Below are 21,029 nucleotides of genomic sequence, written 5' to 3' on the forward strand. Positions count from 1 at the left end.
CTGAAATAAACCTTTACGTGGCCGATCAAAAGCAAACAGGGATTGTGATTGTTTGTCAGAGCTAAATCTAAATCTACTCTTGTGTCTTTTTCCATTACATGGCGACACAGAAGTATCTCTGTGTATCTTGAGATCTTTCGCTACAGAAAATGTAGCACCCTTTCCTTCTTGCTGTAAGTTACGAGAGACACAGAGACTTAGTGTTTGCACGTGGTGTGTGCTCATCATTCATGGAAACTTCAAAGCTGTTCTGGGTGACCCCGAGATCGTTTAATGTCAGTAACTCACTGGCTTCCTCTGCTTTGCTCACTTGAGAAGTGAGCAGTGACTCTTCTGGCAGTCACCAAGATGCTTTCAGTGCATGGGAGGCACCGAGTCCCGTCCTGCCGGGCTGTGTCTCGGCAGGTCCTACGTGTGCGTGTGCTTTTGGCATGTCTGCCCTGTCCTTCCAGGCTGCTATCCCTGTTGGGAATCCTGCTGGAGCCACGCGTGCCTGTCGCGCAGGGGAAGCCAGCAAGGCTGGTCTTGGTGTTCCACGGGGTTCCCAAGTTGTGCATCTGACTTCATGTCAACGTTAACTAGAGCCTTAAAGAGTTCCTCATCAAAAAGGCAGGACTTGATCTAGGAGTTTATGAGGGGAAAGAATTGGGTCAGCTGGAACTTGAAATGTGCCTGGCCAGTGCCACGTGGGCTGGCACCGTCTCGGTCACCCGAGGACGAGGCTGGTTGATGCAGAGTGTCCTGACCTCTTCACCATCTTCACTGCAGCGCAGCATGGCTATAGGGGAAAGTCTGAACCCAGTTATTGTCCCTTTTGTTTTCTCCATGTAAGTTCCTGATGAGTACTGGTACATACTCTAAGTAAAACCGTTTGCAAAGATACAAGCCTTAATGAATGCACAGGCAACGTCCAGTATATATTTAGTAATAGCCAGACTTGCTTAACATCCTGCAGTTGCAGAATACTAATGACAGGCTTGGGGCTTTTCAAAAATGGTTTCAATTAAGATTTGAATTTTAAATCTTACTTTGTACTTTTGACATTCTGCATTATAAAGACTGTAAATTTCTCCTGTTGATTATACCCAAGGAGAAGAGGTATTTTAAAAATAGTGTAATGTCACAAAAACCGACACCTTTCAAGCAGGCACAGAAGCAACAGTTTCATTACACTTCTTGGAAATAATACTGGGCTGACATTGACATTCTGGTTTCAGCTTGAGGGGGGCTTACTGCCATAATCTGCACTGTTGCTTTGCTGGCTGCAACAAGTAAGAGGAAAAAATGATTTTATAATAGGTGCACACTGGAGTGTGAGCTATGACCAGGCATCAGTTATGTTTTGTAACTCCTTGTGGAAAGGCAGAGCTGTAATAGGGAAATAAGGAGACTATTTTTGCTTTTAATTCTTTTTTTTTAATTTTATTTTTCCAAATATTGAAAAAGAAATAACATTTAAAACGATTCCAGAGGTTGTGAGTATATCTAGATTGTTGTTGTTGTGAGACCTGGACTGGCATATCTAGTTTTGACAGTTTTCCAGAGCAATTAGCCAGGCTGGGACTTGGAGCGAATCTCTGGGAGCCTTTGCCTCCTGCCTTCCTCCGTCCTTCCCTCATTGCTAATGCTTGTTTTTGTTTCTCCCAGTTACCAGAATGTCCACGGATGGTGGCTTTGGCACAGCTAGCAATAGCGATGCCCAGCAAAGTCTCCAGTCCTTCTGGCCACGAGTCATGGAGGAGATACGCAATCTCACAGTGGTGAGTGTCCTCATCGACTGTGTTATTTCGGAAGAAGTGACGGTGAAAAGTGCCTGGTAATGTCCGGTAGCAAGATAAACCTCAGCTTGAACGTATGCCTGCTGCTTATGGGATCCAGCAGAGTCGGCTATTTACACACTGCAAGGTGGCCTTAAGAGCCGATAAATAATCATTCAGCCAGGCTTTTTGACTATCTGCTACAACTGCCAGAACTTGAGATATAAATGGAATGCAGCTGATTCATAGCATAATGAGATGTAATAGTCATACCTTCAGCTCTTTCTGGACTAAACAAGAAGACAAGTTGATTCAAAGCTTCTTTGAACAGGCTGAATGATGATTGTGGCTGCTTTCTAGAGAATTGCAAAGGAATTATCTTCTGTTTGGGGGGAAAGGGAAGTGATTTTGAGATAGCTATAGGTATAAGTATAGCTGCCATAAGCTGTTTTAGCTAACAGAAGATTGAGGGGGTTGAGAATATACCTCATACTGTACTTCATGGACTGTTTAACAAGTGTTCAAATTAACATAAAATGTGTGATCAGCATGTGAGGGAACCCTTATCCACACCAAAGCACAGGCCACACCAGTACACCCTGGGAGATGTTACTCTTCAAAATGTGACTCCTAGTCTTCTCCCCCCGTTTCATAAATTCAAACACCTGACTATTGGCAGACAGTTACAATTTTGTGGATGAATTTTTGGGTTTAGAATTCTGTATAGAACTATTATGCCCTCTTTCAGAATAGTCTCCTTTGACAACTCTGAAGTTTTGAAAATCACTTGAATGCCAAGTGCATAGTTATCACATGCCTTATTAATTTAAAGATATTTCATGTAAAAAATCATGTATAGACTGAGAATAAGAATTGGACTAAGTAGCTTCTGTCTTTTCCATCCCCAAAAGAGATGTGCCTGAGAACAAGGGCATATAATAAAAATGACTTTTTAAGAGAGATTGATAGATTACTGTGATACAGTGGTCCTGAAAGCACACTCCTGTGCTTTTCATGTAACTGAAAACAAAAGAACTCCAGTCAAAGACGGCCTGTTCAAAGTGAAAACCCCAATCCAGTAGTCTGAAGATAAGCTGCTTTTTTCAGCCTGTATGCAGATAGTTGATTAAAGAAACAGATGTAGAAATTTGTATGCATAACCAGAATTAATTACTTTCCTCTTTCAGCACAGTGAATTCTTGTGTTCAAGAGCTGTAGTTTGTCTTCATCTCCACATGAAAGGGGTTTATTCTGCAGCTTATCAAGTATGGGCAGCTTAATTTTTAACTGTCGTATGAATCTATTTATTGCCTTGCAAGCTAGTAAGTCACTGAAAATTTAACTGAGGACAGTGAAGGGGAGTTGGAAAGGAAAAGGCATAATTGCAAAACATTCCTATGCAGTTGTCCCCTGCGTAATCAAATCCTGGTATTTGTTGTGCGTCTTATGGAAAGTGCTCCCATGGATGTGGACGTAAGTAAACTTAAAACTCCTCTGCATGTACTGCGTAGCGGAGGTCAGAGCAGCTGTTTGATGGAAAGCCTACTTTGGCTGCCTGCTTTTTGGGCCTCTCTCTGCCTGGTGGTGTGTGTTTGCCATGTACCACCAGTAGCTGGAATTTACGGGCAAAAAAACAAGCGAGCTGCTTTGGAAGAACAAACCAGAGCTCCCTGTTGTCTCCCCTGTATAACAGAAAGGACTGTAGCCTGGTTTTGGAGAAATAGGAAGCAGGACTGGGCTGAAACTAGCATTTCGGCTCCACGATGAGTTAGAAGAGGCCTGTGAAAACATTGAGACCTAATTTGGAAAAAAGAAAAGATCAAGAATTGGTGTCTAAAGTTTGTTCTGCTGGGTAGTAGCCAGTAGTGGTCATGCTTCCCTTCACCGTGGTACTTGCGTATTAATTTTGATTTATGTGATATTTGCCTGTCTGCCTTAAAGGAATAAAGGAGCTTTAATTTTTTTCTAGTGTCTCCCACTGTCTCTCTTCTCTGAAGATGTTAATAGCATTGTACCTATGCATGCCTGCTTGCAGTTCTGCTGTTCATAGAAGTTAATATACTTAAGACTGTTAAGAATTTCACAAATCGGGAATTTTGTCCTCCTCTTTCTTTGAGGCTTGCTCAAAGCTCATGAGGCTCTTTAAAAAGGAACAAGTGTTTTTTAAAAAACAACAACAACAAAAAAACCCAAACTCAACTCGAAAAAAACCTTTGGGATATTTTTCCATGTCCTAGCAACCCCTTAACTTGTTTGTGGCAGTCACTGGTTGAAAATGCCACCCTGTGCACATTGGGTGTTCAAGCACAGGTTCCAGCCCTGGCTGCCCTCATCTCCCATTGCCCAAAATCCTTGCAAAATACCACGTTCACCGGTGGGATGCAACAGCCCTCGGCACTCCTTGCAAGGACACCTCAATTTAGTTCTGATTTGCAGCACGTTACGAGGAGCACCACGTTCACATTTCTCAGCAGAATGAGAGCACAGGATGCTTTTTTTAATATATACGCATATAAAATAATGTGTATAAATAAGTATGTAAACTTTTTATATATAAATTAAATAAAATGCCCCCTGCTGGCATGCTGGCTGGACCACGCACAACCTCTATGTTTTGCTTCAATAGAAAACAGCATTTTCAGCAATTTTTTCCTCTTTTGTTTCACTAACACATCTTGCAGTGCTTTCTTCCCTAGAGAAATGAGTTTTCTTTTATTTTCTATGACATCTTTGTTAAGAAGGGAAGAATTTTTTTAGAAGCCCTTTGTGGGCAGGGATTCTGCATTCCTGATGGAATGGTACGTAGCCTCAGCTTTTCTCCCTTTTTAAGAGGCTCCTGGTAGCAGCACACCATGGGGACACGTTGGTGCCTCCTCTCATGCAGATACTGGCTTGGTGGTGTGTCTGCTGCTGCTCACGCTGGGCACATGCTGGCAGCTGAGCGGAGCAGGATGATTCACTACAACGACGGCACTTGCTCTCTGTCTCCTAAACCATCATTACACCATTTTGAGTCAGCGGTTCTCTTTAGATGGATTTCTTCCTATTTTCTGTCAAAAACGGGAATAGAAGAGGGTTTTTTTGAACAAGATTCTTGCGAGGTTTTTAACACCGAAATTGGTATTGGGCAACAGGGAAGTGCAAATAAAGCCACAGGGTGAAATCTTCTTTGCCCCACATAGTTCTTGTTTGCCTTCATTTTCTCCTGTGACTTCTTGTAGATTCCAGTGGTTCCTGGGTCCTGAGACAAGTAATTGAATTAGTGCAAATATAAATAGATGCAGAAATGTGTGACATTAGAAACATTCTGTTCTGCAGAATGACTTCAGCTTTGAGGTGAAATAGTAGATACAAGTGTCTGACTGAAGATTGAAGTAGAATTATATTGGTATAAAATACAGAAAAGCAGATGAGAATTCTCGGCCCTGAGGAGAAGCTGCCATACCTCAAAGAAAATGAGTTATTTTTATAAATCTAATTTTAGCCAGTTTAGTTCTAGACAATACAGGCTTGTTTTAGCATTTCTTGTCTTACCTTTGTTTTCAGTTAAGTATCAGTAAAGAGGCTCTCAAATGTGAATCTCTCTACAGAAAGACTTCAGAGTTCAAGAACTCCCTCTGGCTCGTATTAAGAAGATAATGAAACTAGATGAAGATGTGAAGGTACACTCTCATGGTTTTTTTTTTTTTCTTAAGTATTTATGATCCTTTCGGTGGATATCGTAGTTATAACTCCTTGCAATTCATTACTTACCATTATTTATTACTATTTTTAAAGCACATTTCAACAGTTGCCTTGAATGCAATATTAGCTGGCCTTGTATAATTAAATTGAGCTGGAAAAGCAAAATCATTTGGGATCTTTGCGGAAGACTCTTACAGTTTTGCTTGCTTCTGGTAAATACCAGTCTACTGTATAATCCTGCATATTCCCCGTTTTTTATAGTGCTTAACTGTCTTTTCTCACGTTTCCTCCTTGTTTCTCTCTACTCTTCCTTTCACAAAGCCATAGAGTGTTTAGTATGAAGAGTGATACCACTTAAGTGTGCTACACTGTTTCACATTTTATGGAAAAAAATAAGTAATAATTTAGTTAAATAACATGGGTTTGATACCAGTATTTGAGCTGAACCCTTGCTGTGTGTCTGCTGATGACAACACATGAATTGACTGATGAAAACTTAGTGACATGAAAGGAAGGAGAAAGGAATCACCTGCAGGGTTTGGGTGTTGGGCTGCTCCAGTCCTCCCTGGTTTTTAAGTTGGGAAAACTGTCAGACGTTTAACTCCTAAGAGAAAAGAGAATGGTTTGCACTTTCTTGTTTTTCGCAATGTGATGCCCTTCTTCTGTTAGGACAACCGTTAACATTTAAATGAGATCCCGAAAAAGGTGTGTGTTGTCTTCCTGTACAAGGGAGCTATTCATTCAGCCTGCAAAGGGAATGAACCCAGGGCTCTGAGGTCCCAGTTCAGTGTCTGAACTGAATGAGTGCCAAATTTTTGATGATGAAGGGGAAGATGAGATTTAAGGATGGGAGGCAAGTCTCTGGCCTTCCTGGAACGTTATTTAACAAGGAGAGGGCTGTACTAGTAAGCATTAATGCCAAGCCAGCTAATAATGAAACTGCTTAACTTGCGTAAAACTTGAGCTAGATACTTTTTAAGGGAAAGGAATTTGGTGAGGCAAAGTCTTTACTCGGGCCTCCAGACCTCCTTTGCAATTTCAGCATTCACTTCAAATTATAGAAATGTTACGGCTCTGAAGTAAGGGCCAGGTTTTAAAATGAGCCCTCGACCTGTCCTCTTCAGTTTCCAAATCATTTATGCACATGCCAAGGCACTGCCAGGAGAAGCTACCGGTTGACACCCTCTAGGTGAGTGTGCACTGATGCCATTTACTGGCCTACCATAATCCAGCACAACATGGAGTTGATGTCTGACTGTCACGGAGGAAACAGACTTTCAAGGCGGATTTTAGGTGCGCAATACTCTTAACACTGCATCTAACTTGAGGCTGGTATGTCTTTGGACTTTGAGACCTAAAGATATTCTGATGTGGAAATTCCCCAATCTTCACTGTTAAACAATGCAACCATTCAAATCCGCTGATGTGATAAAGTTACTCCGACTATCACTTTACACTATTAGCGTACTAATGGTAAACTTAATTTTTTTTTAATTGTAAATTTAATTGCAGATGATTAGTGCAGAAGCTCCTGTGTTGTTCGCCAAGGCAGCTCAGATATTCATAACAGAACTGACTTTGCGAGCATGGATACACACCGAAGATAACAAGCGCAGGACTCTGCAGGTAACGGAGCTGCTCCTACCTAGCCTTCAGCTGCTTCAGAAACTGTTTCCAACTCTTTGTTTCCATAACACCAGGCATGCTTTGTAGACAGTAACTTTAGTACCCCTGTTTATTGCTACAAACCTATGTACAAAGCACAGTGCCCACTGTAACTGTGCGACCAAAATGCTTTTTGCTTAATTTGTTTTCCAGAAAACCAAACAACAGCAGCAACAAACCAAAAAACAAAGCTGCAGCTGTCAGCTAATTGTGACCTGTGCTAACGACTCAGGATAGCTGTAGCTGTTCAACTTCTAGCTGAATTGTTTTTCAGTAGTAGTTCTAATGTAAGCTTGTGGATGTTAGTTTGTGTCAATAAATGTGTAGAGATGAAGACAAAAATGCCCTCTTCCAGAGCAGATTACTGTTTCTTCTGGATTGAGAGACCCTCAGTAATAGTCACTTTTTAGTGATTCAAGAGTAAACTGTAACTTTTCAGGGTCTTTTTATAGAGGAATTTTTTTTTTTAATTGGCATTCACTTTTAGTCTTACATGTTGAGCAGAACTACTTGAAACTATAATAACCATCAGTTCAGGCCCTCAGATCAGAAGTGAGAGATTGTGCTATTTAGGCCCATGTCAGCTCTCCTGTACCCTGGCGCAGAGATTACTGTAGTGGCAAGGAGATGTGTCTGATTTCAGTCCAAAGCTGTGCTATTGAATGGGCATCCAGCCACTCAATCCCCACTAAATTGGGCTAATGCTACTTGCTTAACCCAGGTTTTAACGCAATAACTGCAGGAAGGATGTATTTTATATACATACCATGAACAAGATGCTTCATAAGGACAAGTGCTGATTCAGGCGCGTCCTGTTGACAGCTTTCAAGCTCAAATGGATCCGTTTATTTCAGAATCGTACTTAAATCCTGATCCTGGTGTATAAGACCTTGAATTGACTCGGGTGTTATTTCTGACAGCCTTGCCTTCCACAGCAGCTGCCATCCTGGCACAGCTGCTCTCCGCATGGACGGTGCAGCTGGAGTAATGCAGTCTCTGCTTATCAAGTATTTGGGAAGAAAATTTTGAGTGGAGAGGTCTGAGTTATGGAGATCTATTCCTGAGGAAATTGGATTGAACCCAATCCTCAGCATGGAGAATGAAATAGGAGATAAATCTGTTCAGTGAAAGTTTTCTTCCTGGTGAAGATACTTTTATAATACAAGCTGCCTACAGAACAAAAGAAACTTCTCTCTTGAGCTTTCTACATGATCATTGTTTGGCAATTAAATGCCAAGACAGTATAAGGTTTAGAAATGTCAACTAGCCTGGAATAAGAGGATTGATAGCTTTTTAAATTTTACCTACTCATTAGGCAATGTAGGCATCTTTGTCTCAAATCTTGTTCATATATACGCTTTACAAAATTATGTTCAGCTAATGAGAATGAGACTTCTAATAGTTTCTTGAATTAGCCCCACTTTTTAAGATGGTTTGCAAGAATTTTAAAATGACAGACTACATTTTCTTTTCTCTCTCTCTTTTAAAGAAATTCAGCTTTTTTTATCTTAGGGGTTGTTTCAGATCTTAAGCAAATACATTTAAGCGATGATTTATTGCTGCGTAATTCTTTATTCGGGTCTTTAATGCTTTGACGTAATGGTATTCTTTGGATTTCTTTTTCAGGCAAGGTATAAAAGTAAAGTTATATGCCATTTTGAGAAGATACTTACCTTGCCATTTTTTCATAGAAACTCGTTGGCTCTTGCACATCCTTTTTCTGATACATGTTTGGCCAGTTTGCTGAGTATATGTTTTAGTTTTTGTGCTTTCTTTTAACCATTTCGCCCTTCCACATGCTGAAGCTTGTTCTCTCAACACCTCTTGGGATTCCCCTGCCCGGAATAAGATTCTGTGATGCTTTTTTTTTTTTTTTTTTTTTAAATCCCATCCCCAACTCATAGATTCTGCATATGTTGCTACTAGTACATGGAGCAGTCATCTTGGTCTTTCTGCAAAGCTTCTTTTCAGGTATCTTTTGGGTTTTTAATATTTTTTTTAAGAAGGATTCTCCCCCCACACTTTTTTTTAATGTGCTAAAAGGCTTATGGTGGTTGTCATGAGCCCTCTGTAGTGAATTACAGTGGTACCATTGTGAAGAGCCTGATTAGGTCTGGTGGGTGAGTAGATGACTGTAAAAACCCAAGTTTGAGAAGCACCTTCTTATTGCACATCTTGGAGGCCTCACTCAGCATGAGACAGTGTTGTTGGTACTGAAACAGTTCTTGCCACCTGGCTTGACAACTTGAGATCTGGAGAAGACACTCTTGCTTGACTGTATTAAAAAGCTCGTAAGTTTGTTTATCCAGTGACAAAACTGCCTTCTAAAGCTGAAGAATGGTTTTCTCTCTTTGTTGTTATAGAGGAATGACATTGCCATGGCAATTACAAAGTTTGATCAATTTGACTTTCTTATTGATATTGTTCCAAGAGACGAACTGAAGCCTCCAAAGCGGCAGGTGAGACATAAAAATGATTGCCTTGTTTTGTGTCCTTTCTTTGGTGTGATTTCAGTCTCTAATTAAAAGGGAGTTGATAAAGCAGTACAGAATCGGATTTAAACATGAGGCTTGTGCCTCTCGGTCTTGCATCTTTATTTACAGTAGTTTTCAGGTTCTTAAATTTATTTTTCTATGGAGATAGAGCTGGAGTGGAGATTTACAGAAGTCTAACTTGAGGATTTACTTAAGTGACAAGAACATTACTAAATAGCTCTGAGATCAAATGTTGCCAATGTTAAAAAAATTAACTTTAAAACGTGTGCTGAGTCTGCATCCTTTGACTTGTAAAGGGAGAAACAAGCTTCCTTGCTTGGAAGTACCCCTTCCTGCATCCTTTGGGGCAGTCATTGCTACTGTAAACATCCTTGACTGGAAGCTGTAAGGTGTTGGAAGGAGCTTTCAGTCGGATGTTTACAGCAGCAGGCTGCTGCGGTCATCTGAGCGCAAGATCTTTGAGACTTAACAGGCTGGTGTTTTACAAAGCACTTGTTTCCCTCCATGTTCGAGATGGTGCTGAAAATGCAATTAGTGGGGTTGAAGCTCAGTCTTGCTGCTTCAAATGCACAAAGAAACAGATCCAGCTCCTGGTAGACTAATTAATCTCCTTCACCTAAAAGCTTGGTGTCTTGTTGCTGAAAGTTCACCAGTTCAGTAATTGCTCGTGTCTGTTACAAGTTGCCCGGTAGATAAAATGGCTGGGCTACGATCACAACACCTCCTCCAGGGAAGAGCTCCATTTGGACAGTGCTGCGCCTTGTTCAGCAACTCCTGGAATCATTGCCCAGGACTCAACTGGAGCAGTTTCTTCTCTGAACAGTAAATTTCAGTAGCTTATAACAATTTATTCCTTCAGCTGGTTTTCTGATACTTTTGAAGGTTTGCAGTGTGTTAGCCTTTGAAAAAATCCAGGGTGGTCCTTAAAATAGCTTCTCTAGTGAGTGCTACTGGGGATGCTGGCATACTTTTAAAACATCTTTCTGGCAAGTGTTTTACTTGGAATTTTTTCTTTTGACATGTTTTTTATTGTGTTCCAACATAAATCTGGATAACATGCAAAAAGATACCTGCTTTGATTCTAGAGACCAGCAGTTCCATTGTGGAGCTGGATTTTGGAGACTGCTATTTTACTTTCCATCTTTGAAGTCCTCATGGTGCTACTGAAGCGATGGCCAAAGGGAGAAAAAACACGCTTCAACCTTTCTGTCGATGTCCTGAGTTGTGTTTAACCCCTCATTCTGGTTTCCAGAAACAGCATAACTTTATAGTAAATGGGGGAAAACACTTTTAAGTGTCACAATATATGCAGGAGGGTCCATCCTACTGCTGCAGTCAGCTACGGTTAAAAATAGCAGCATCCCAAGGCTTCGTTCCAGGTGTGCTGGGAACTCTGTACACGTGGGGAGCATCACATGCGGGAGCGTGGCACGGCTCCTTTGTTCCTTCGCGGAGTTCCCTGCTTTATCCCTGCAGCAGTGCAGCAGAGATGATTTTATCCAAAGACCATTAGCTCAGTATTAAATAAAAAGGCAAAGAGCCTCCTGCACAGCTGCTCTCGATGCTTTGCTTAACTGGGGGAAAGAAAACCCATGTTTCAGTTTCATCAGCTTGATAAATTGAAATGGGTTGGCTGCAGCCTGAAGTAACACAGGTTAATTCTGGCATTGCAAATCCAGTTCTTTTTTTCTTTTAGGTGCCTCATTCAGTTACTCTACTTTGTAGTGCTATTTTTGGAAGTACTCCATGTTGGGAGGGAGAACATCACCCATATCTTTTCCTTGCTGGAGCCGTTTGATTCACATCAAAATGTTCTGATTACACAATATTCAAGTTCTGTAATCAAATGAATGCCTGAAGTATTTTAGTGGCGTGTTAGGTGCATATAGGTTGCTAGGCTAACGTGTCTTGATGATACATCACACCGGAGCTGTGTCTTTTGCATTGCACAGCATCAGCAATGAAACCCTGTCCATTTTTGGTTTGAAATGGGCTTTAGAGATCTGCCTCTCAACGATATATCCACTGCCTGTGAACACTGCTGAATCACTAGAAAGAACTTCCTATGGGAAGAGAAGTTTAATGGAGAAATAGCTGCCCGAGAAGAACGTAGATTAGGGCATTGCAAGGGAAAATACTCCTTTTATTCAACAGTGTTGAAGAGTGGCTGCCCATACGCTGACAGCCTGCACTTTTTGTCTGGGGGTACAATCTGTATTTTATCTCTACCATGGAAAAGACTGTTTGACAAGTTGGTGTTGGTTACGTGGAAGAGCTGGGAATGAAACCATGACTGTTATGTTGCTCTGGTAACTAAAGCTATGGCTTGAAAATAAAAGATGGCAAACGTTGTGATACCACCTCGTTCAAGCAGATTTGGATTTAAAGCCATTTTTGCCTGTAGCAAATGCAATTTAACCTGGAATAGTTGCAGAAGTACTCAGTTGCCTTAATCGCTTCAGGATTCAGCTAGGAACGGAGGATTGGAGTGCTCTAGAAATAACATAGGTAAGGACAGGGCTTTACAGAAACAGCTGCAGCTCTTCTATGCATGCGGTTTTGTGGTTAACTGGAGACACGTCCTGTTCAATATATATTTCAAATTTGTTATTAATTCCTCCCCCAAAGGATTTGATGAAGCGAGTAGAAATAATCAGTGAACTACCATGTGCAGGAAGTATTGTAAGTGATTGCAGCGGTTTGCAGTACTCTGGGATAATGCTAAAGTTTGCTCTGAGCGCCAGGCTTAGAAGTTGCTTCTTGATTACAGCCAACTGTGAACAGCTTAATCTTTGGGGGGTAATTTTCTGGTAGGCTGTTGAGAAACCTCCCAATAGTCTTTTCTTTAGTTGCTGTCCCTCTGGGAGACTAGCATCTTAATCGAAAGGGCTGTCTTACTCAAGCCTGATGCCCATCTAGACAATATACATTGATCTTGTTTAATGTGAGTTTTTCTTTTCCTGTCCAGTCGGATATACTGAAGGTAATCCATGAGCAAGCCTCATTTAATGCGGGGGAGTCAAGCAGACTTGTGTAAGTGGGAATCTACCATGTTGTAGCACGTGTAAACATCCTACACTCTCAGCTGTGAACTCGAGGTGGCTGGGAGAGGATTGTTTACGCCTTCTGCCATGGAGTGAACATCTGGTGAGCTGCATCTCCTGAAAGGTGCAAGATCCAACAGCTCCTCTGGGGACCTTAAGAATTTTGATTCTTGAGTGTTAATGGCTTGCCACTTAGCGTAATCACTGAAAATCTACTGCTTGGCCTGAAAATACCGTTAAATCATAAGGGGCTTTTCTCTCCTAAAGACATGCTTAGATAAAACAAAACAGCAGTATTACAGCCTGTGCTTCTGACAGTGAGCTAGAGTGGAGCTTTTTGTTTCTTCACACTGAGATACTCCTGCTACCAGCAGAATCAGGCTGTTAAGTCATGGTACCAGATGAAATTGTTATAATTCTGGCAAAGCTGGATTTAAATAAATAAATAAAAGCACAACAGTATACATCAAGTCCGTGACTTTTATTCCCAGGAGTTTAACGTCAGAGCTAGACTGAGATTTGTGTTGGGCATCTAGGCTAAGAGGAGGGGTTTGTTGATAGATGAGGCTTTATAAGTCTTCCTGGTGCATTTGCAATTCATTCTGTGTTAAGATAACAGGTGATGATGGAATTTACTGATGAGGAGTTGCATGGATTTCAGCTATGGTAATTTTAATAATTTGCTTCTCATAATGAAATTGGTGGCTACATTATTATATGCAGGGTATTGGAAATCGAAAACATTTCCGTATAGCTGAATAAATGAGGAAACCGGTTTTGATTTATCATTTCTTATTTACTTAGTTAAACTGTTACAAACGAGGTATTAAAGACGCTTTCCCATGGAGCGTGCTTATGGGAGGTTGTCTCAGCTGGGGAGGGGGGCGGTTTGGATGTTGATCTGTTTCCTCCCCGTTTACCTGTCTTTTACCTGTGCTGCAGGAAGAGGTGCGTCAGGCTGTGACCCCAGCTGAGCCTGTACAGTATTATTTCACGCTTGCGCAGCAGCCTGCTGCAGTGCAGGTTCAGGGGCAGCAGCAAGGACAACAGACGACCACGTCTACAACTACTATCCAGCCAGGGCAGATCATCATCGCCCAGCCTCAGCAAGGGCAGGTGAGCGACGGGCAGCGTTCAGGGGCTTTGCAGTTCAGTGGAGCCGGTGAAACCCTCAATTCACCCATGTGTAATGAATTACAGTATCCTGTCTTTGCTGCTCAGAACAGTCAATAACAATATAGAAATGTGTTTTCTGGTCACAACTGGGTGTTCAGATACCTTGGTAACAAGGGTCATCTAGGTCCTGGGTTCCCTTCATGGGGACTTAAGCATCAACAAGTAACAGTGGGTCTAGGAAGCAGTCTGTCTATTACAGTCTTTCTATCTTGTGGCCATTTCACCTGTGTTCAGTCCTTGCTTGGTCCTTATCCCTGTTTTGAATGCAGAGCACCCCCGTGACGATGCAGGTTGGAGAAGGCCAGCAGGTACAGATAGTACAAGCCCAGCCGCAAGGACAGACCCAGCAGGCTCAGAGTGGAACTGGGCAGACCATGCAAGTCATGCAGCAGATAATCACCAATACAGGAGAAATCCAGCAAATACCGGTAAGACTTTACCGGTAGAAATGCTTACCAGTCTTGTGAGCAAACTGTCTGCTGATGTTCTGGCATGAGACTGTATATGTATGCTTTTTTAACTGTAAGAGGAAGTTTGGATTGAGTGGTGTGTTTCCTGCACTTAAAGAGGAAAACGACCAGGTGTGACATGAAGGAGGAAATAAACGTAACCCATCTAGGGTAGACTCATTGCCCACCCCCAACACTTTCCCCTGGGTGAAATAGTTACGATTAGGAAGCAATAAATAAAATATTTCCTGGATGAACTTTAGTTCTTTACTACAGCATGGTTTCAATAAACCGTAATTAACTTCTTTGGCCTTTGCTTGGTTCTGCCTCTGGAAGCTGAAGTCAATGACCTGGCAGACTGAGTGGGAAAGGTGCCATCTGTGAGTTATTAATAAGCCTTTATGTTATAAGAAACACTTCTACAAAATACTTGGAGCTGGTTGGAGGAATAGCTTTTCAGAACCAAAAAGTATCTCCTCACTTTCCCTTCGGTATGACCTGCTGTGGCCTTAAGAATGGGATTTTTGCATACCCAGCATTAGCAGCAACATTCTGGCATGTGTCCTAGGTAAACACGAGTCAAAAAAAGTCACCTTTTTCCCCCGTCTCTGTAACTTGCAATCACAACAAAGTTGGGTCTTTCAGTTCCCATCTGGAAAATTTCACACCTCTTAAAGAAAAAAAAAAAAACAAACTGTCCAGTTCTGTGAACTTAACACGGAACCCAAAGGTCAGTCCAAGTGACCAGGACAAGCATTTCACTTTGTTTTTTGTTTCTATTATTAAGAAGTGTGCCCACAGGTGTGGAAAAATTGATCTTTCACACAAGTTTTGCGTTTCAAGATTTGCTAAGCTTCCCTCTGTATGTCTGGCAAATGTTTGTGCTTTCACGTAGCATCTTGAAAAAGGTTTAGATTGTGGGTGTTGGCAGATTTTTCCAATTCACTTCCAAATTCTTTTCATCTCCTGAGCCTTCGGCTGATTCTTACTGCTTGGCTTAAGGTGTTGGTCGGAAAGAAAGTGACCTTGCCAAATATGGTGCTTTACAACCAAGCAACGTTTTTCTTCTCTACATTCTCCACTACCTTTCTTTTATGTTCCTTTTTTTTTTTCCTTCCTTTTCTTATGAAAGTCTCTCCAAGATACTTGTTCTTCAAAGCATTTTTGAAGGAGATCTCCACCTCCAGCCTCAGTGAGTCTGTTACAACAGTATTGAATGTTGCAGCATCCTCCTTTGGTTCAGCAATAAAAGAACGGTTCGGACTTGTTTTCCAGTTGTCTCCAGTGAATGCTGTAACTCCCTGCAAGAAGGGGGATTGGAGATCTTCTAGGAGAAAGAGTTCTTTATGAAGTAGCTGTGAGGCAGCCATAACTTTCTGCAGAAAGTACTGTTCTCCACATAGGTGGATCCTGTTGCAAGTGGTCCCGTGTTCTAGGAGTGTGAGACTGGAGGCTTTCTAAGTAGTGTCTGGTTTTGGCCAAGCATATGCTTCTACCTTCCTCTTGCCTGGGAGCATCTAAGAACAGGTTGCTGTGACCAGTCCTCGGAAGCTTCTTATGCTGCAGATGCAAGACAGAAACTACCAAGTGCCAGAGTGGGGTATCTTTTGTCTTTGGGAGCACTTGGGTCTTTAACAATTGTAAGACCGCAAAACAGAGCGACTTTGGAGCAGTGTTTTAATGAAAGAGTCACGAGTTTTATTTTATTGCACTTCTGTATCTAGCAGAGATACTGTTTTGACTGTAATTAAGAAGATTCTTCTTAATCAAAGCGTGTTGAAGAATTTCAGTTTGTGCTGAAGGAAGCATCTTTCCCCTTGCTCACTTCCAGCAAGTGAAGTAAAATAGAACATGGAGCCATGCACTCGCTGTGAGAGGTTTTTAGTGCCCTAACCTGGCAAGCACTTCTTGTTTGGTTTCACAGAATTACAGTCCTTGATCTCTTCAGTGCTGTTGTCTGTTCTGCTCTTTCTGCTGTGCTTTGCTGCTTTTTTCCTTGAGTTTCCTTTTTCTCTTGATACAGTTAGTGTTGTCTTCTGATAGATCCTTTTCACTCTGGTGTCGGTTAGGGTTCAGCAAAGAATCTTTCATAACATGAATATGACAGTTTGAAACACTCTCATAAAACCGGTAGTGCCTCTGGCATTGCAGGAGGGTTGAGAGAATCTTACGAATGTTCTCTGTTTTTCCACGTGCTCCTGATAATGTGTACGCTTCTCTACTGCGATTTACCCTTTACTGGTAGGACCACAGGTTGCCTGTGGAAAGGTGACGTTTGTTTTTTTTTATAAACTGAGGAAAACCAGGAAGTGTATACATCAACTAAACGGTAATCACTTGTTCACATTAATTTTCTGTTAAATTTAATCTGTGTCTTAGCTAGACCTCATTGGGCAGGTTCTTTGGAGCTTCCTCTCATTTCTGCAAGAACGTTCTTTCTAGATTGCTTTCATCCATTTGGTTAGTAGTGTAGTTAAAATCTAAGCAAGAAGCCACCAGTGTTGAAAACATGATCTGCCAGCAGATCTCAATGCAGAAACAAATTCTTTATTGAAATGTTTATGCTCCTGTGGAGTTTGTTTGCTCTTGAAATAATATTGGGGCTTTTAGACACAGCTGGTGAAGTCAGTGGTGTTTGTGTAAATGCCAAGACCATGTTCCAGGCACTTGAACCTTAGTCAGTGAGCAGTTTTTAAAGTATTTTGTATGTCCTTCTTTCCCCTTTTCACAAAAAAGAGAACTCAAAACATTTTTTGTATACAATTAACCTTAAGACTGTGAATCTAAATGTTCTAAAGCTAAATAACGCAAGATGCAAAATTCAACAGTAGTACCAATCATACCGTGACCTTTTTATTGCTTCTCAGATGTGTACTAGCAGTGTTAGCTGTTTGTATCTCAGGTTACGATGATGACATTGTCTTTATATCCCACACACCCAAGCATCTAACCTTGCAAGATCAGGGTTGTAGGAAATAAATTTGCACTTGAACGTTATACATAAAGTATTGACGCCAAAAGTATCGGCCTTTGCCAGGTGGGGGTTGACGTGTATTGGCAGAGAGTTGCATTGAAAGCTTCCAAATATATCCTTGGGTTTTGTCATCTCTGCTGTCTTTATTTATGTGAAAATTTCCCATATATTCTTTAATATTTTTTGGCAGGATATAATAGGAGTGTCGTCATGTGCATCTAGCTCATAATAATTTTCTTTAAGTGAAATGATACATCAAAGTAATAACTCAATTCCCATAACCAAAAAGAAAAATAGGTGTTCTCAAAGCGCTCTGAAATTTAGCAATTAATGTGCTTTAGCTACTAACTGACCACTCCCATTCTGGAGAAAAAAGTAATGTTGTGCTTCCTCAGGGTTTTACTTCAAGAACCTGCAGGAGTTCTGTGGGCTTCATTCTTGCTTTGACAGGGTCTGTGGTAGTTACTCATCTAAACGGTTAAATCAGCTGAAGCTTCCCGGTGTCATCTATTACTCTGGCTTCTGTTGTGGAAACAAGAAGGCAAGTTTGTGTGTTTCAGGTTACACAGTTATCTGTTTAATTTTCTTTCCCTGCCCCCTCCGCTTGTCTCCAGGTTCAGTTGAATGCTGGCCAGCTGCAGTATATCCGCTTAGCCCAACCTGTGTCAGGCACCCAGGTAGTCCAGGGGCAGATCCAGACGCTTGCAACCAATGCACAGCAGGTATGCACTATAACAGCAGGGCTGACATTAACCGGTAAAGTGTTGTTCCCTAGCTCCTGAAACTGCAAATTCCGGTCGCATTTACCAACTCTTGGGCTAGGATTCCTGCATTTCTTTTCTTCCTGTTACTTTCATCAGAATGATAAAGCAAGGAGCATAGCAGAAGCCTCCTTTACCTATACATGAAAGGTGCATGCATATATGTGTGTGTGTGTGTGTCGCTGTATAAAGCTCATGCTGCTTCTGAGCTGATTGCAGGTAAAACTTCAGTTCATCAACCTTCTCTTTACTTCTCCTTCTGGCTGGGTGAGGGAGGAGCAGCTGTGCAACCTCTCAGGAAAGCTATTGCAGAGGTGAAACTTCAAGACCAACGTTGCTGCCAGCAGGTTGTCTTATGTTCGTGTTGAGACTGGTCTCTAAGGGATTCTTCTCTGCCTTCAGAGGATAGGAAGGTTGCTGCTTTTCTGTGATCCTGGAGGCCGCCTTCTCCTCATGAAAGTCAGGGAGGACATGCTTGTGTTTGGTTTGGAACAGTTGAATCCCATGTCCTTTGATCTTGACTCGCGGTTAGCACCAGCATGACGGCGGGCCGACGGCATAAGCCATATCTTACCACATGGTGGGGTAATGAAGTTTGAAAGAGTCTAAAAGCTCTTGAAAGGCAGCAGCAGAATATTGCTAGTGGGGTTCTGACCCTCTCCAAAGTGCTGTCAGTGATCATCCTTTATTTATCCTTGCAGATAACGCAGACAGAAGTCCAGCAAGGACAGCAGCAGTTCAGCCAGTTCACAGACGGACAGGTAAGAGCTTGGAGTTCGTTGGTGCTGTGTCCCTTTGAAGTCAAAGGCTAGGAAGACTGTCTTAACATCTGCATGTTCTAGCAAATCTGCTCCTCCCGATAAAACACTGCTACTGCTACCAAACTTTAACCAGGAGCGGGACAAGTGGATGTTGTGCTGCTTTTAATTCAGGTGGATTCTCTGTTCTGCTGCGTTCAGTCCAAATTAATCCAGTCCCTTACACTCTGGGTGGGATCCATTTTAGTCCTAACTAGTCTAGGAATAAAGATCTTAACATCTGTTGACTGTTGCATAGGTAGCCTGAGCTCAGTTTGGGCGTCAGAAATTCACAGGATTACTTAGTTACCATTTAGCAACAAGTGGTCTGGTTTTGGGACAGATTTTATTTGGACCTGAGAGTTGCCCTGAACACCACCACTAAACTTGTAGGCTTAATGTACAGCGTTGTGCTTAGAGGGAGCTGGTGCTGAGTGTGGTGAGAACTGACGGTCGCTTCTGTCTCTGCCAGCAACTTTATCAGATCCAGCAAGTGACCATGCCTGCAGGCCAGGACATCACCCAGCCCATGTTCATCCAGTCCACCAACCAAACCTCAGATGGCCAAGCCACACAAGTGACGGGGGACTGAATGGGGACGTTGTAGCCAGTCTCCTCTCCGCGTGGAAAAGAACACGTACCAGCTCGACGTTTGCCGTACCAACCTGGTCTGATGAACACATCTGCTTCTGTGTATCTGTACTTGATATTAAGCCTATAGTAGGCTGCAATCTCCGGTGCACTATACACCTTCCTCTGGTGGGTATGAGAGAATATCCAACAGACACTGACAAGAATGCAATATTTTTATTTTTAGAAATCAATATTTCAGTGTATTCAGCTGCTTGTTCAAACCCATAAAACTGAGAGCTAATCAAAAGGAATTTGTAGCATCTCATTGAACAATGTGTAAAACGTTTTTATCTAGTAAAAGTATTAAAGGGTACTGCATCTGGTTTGTTGTAAGAGCTTTATTCCTGGTATTCTGTTTGTAATTTTTTTTTTCTTTGAATAGAGCTAGATTCAGTCCTCCCATCTCAATGGTTTATTAGGGGCATATGGGGGGAGTGTGTGTGTGTGTGTGTGTGTTAGATTTTTCCTCTTCTGCCTCCTTTTTTGGTAAGCCAGAGCATTGGCTATATATGCAGCTCAAGGGCAGGGCTTAGGGGAGGAGTAATTGAAGTGAAAACAAAAAAACATTCCTTGTATGATGACTGTATTTTCTAAGGGCAAAAGATGCTTTCATTTGGCCTGGTTTATTCCAGAAACACTAATGGAAGTCTGGACAAATCCCAGCCCTGCTGTTAACTGTTGTACTAGCTTCAGTCAATGCATGTAATATAAGCTTCATAAAATGAAATAAATTTCCTTTGTAAGATAATGTGTGTGCTTTCTTTGAGATCCAACCTGCCAAGCAAAGAGCATCCCCAATCCCTGAAAAATTATTACACCTGAAGTAGTGAAACTAGCAACCGAGCTTAAGAATGGCCTGGAGAAAGGGGTTGGACGGGTGACATGAGCGGTGAGCCGGGGGGCCTGGGGCTGCCTGCCACGCCAAGGGGGTCTCCATGCAGTTGTCGAACAGCCATTAATTCTGCAGAGCGCAGCCCTTCAGCTGCGGGTGCCAAGGCTGCAGCTTCTGTGTCCAGAAGGAGTTTGGGGCAGGTTTGAGCATACTCCAGAGGTCAGGTTTAATTGAACGTGCTGCAAGGACCCTGGCAGCGTTAGGCCAAGTTTAGGTCTCGGTTAAAAGCGGGGCATGGGTTTGTAACGGAGAACCTTTGCGCGTCCAACATCAAGCAGTTGGACAGAGTTGGTGCTCTGTCCAGGAGAGGCTCCGTGCGGTGCTTGGCAGAGCCGGGGCCAGCGCCAGGGACTGTGCCGCCGCCGCGGCCGCTTGTTTGTCCCTGGCGGAAGCGCCGTTTGCCGCGTTTTCCCAGCGAGGGGAGGCTGGCATGCAGCCCGGCACTGGCGGCTTAGACCCTGTGCATGCTTCCCCTGGCAGTGCCCAGCCCAGCGCGCTGCCTGCGTGAGCGCTGCGCGGGGGGGAGCTGCTGCTGGGGAGGAAAACTCCGCTTCAGCATTTGGCTGGTGCAAACCACGAAATCTGGGCCAGGTTGTTGCAGTCAGGCGAAGGAGCTTGCTGTGTTACCTGCACCTCCTGGGCTGTCTAAATGTTCATTTTATATTATTTCTTAATTTTTTTCCTATCCTGCAGTGCCTGGGA

General features: G+C 42.4%; 1 protein-coding gene across 3 annotated transcripts; it reads left to right on the forward strand.

Annotated features, from left to right (window-relative positions):
* Positions 1–1,653: 1,653 nt before the first annotated feature.
* Positions 1,654–19,765, forward strand: NFYC (nuclear transcription factor Y, gamma). 3 transcript variants are annotated; one of them, XM_010284411.1, is made up of 9 exons: positions 1,654–1,760; positions 5,348–5,419; positions 6,954–7,067; positions 9,470–9,565; positions 13,588–13,761; positions 14,091–14,249; positions 17,859–17,966; positions 18,707–18,766; positions 19,275–19,765. In XM_010284411.1, exons 1-9 carry the CDS (start codon positions 1,656–1,658, stop codon positions 19,392–19,394), a joined length of 1,008 nt encoding a protein of 335 aa, XP_010282713.1. In that variant the 5' UTR covers positions 1,654–1,655; the 3' UTR covers positions 19,395–19,765. The 3 variants fall into 3 exon arrangements, with proteins under 3 accessions (XP_010282713.1, XP_010282714.1, XP_010282715.1); XM_010284412.1 differs by having other exon boundaries at positions 14,193–14,249; XM_010284413.1 differs by lacking the exon at positions 6,954–7,067 and having other exon boundaries at positions 1,656–1,760.
* Positions 19,766–21,029: the final 1,264 nt, after the last annotated feature.

This window comes from Phaethon lepturus, unplaced genomic scaffold (assembly GCF_000687285.1).
Source record: "Phaethon lepturus isolate BGI_N335 unplaced genomic scaffold, ASM68728v1 scaffold2433, whole genome shotgun sequence".
Classification (NCBI taxonomy): domain Eukaryota; kingdom Metazoa; phylum Chordata; class Aves; order Phaethontiformes; family Phaethontidae; genus Phaethon; species Phaethon lepturus.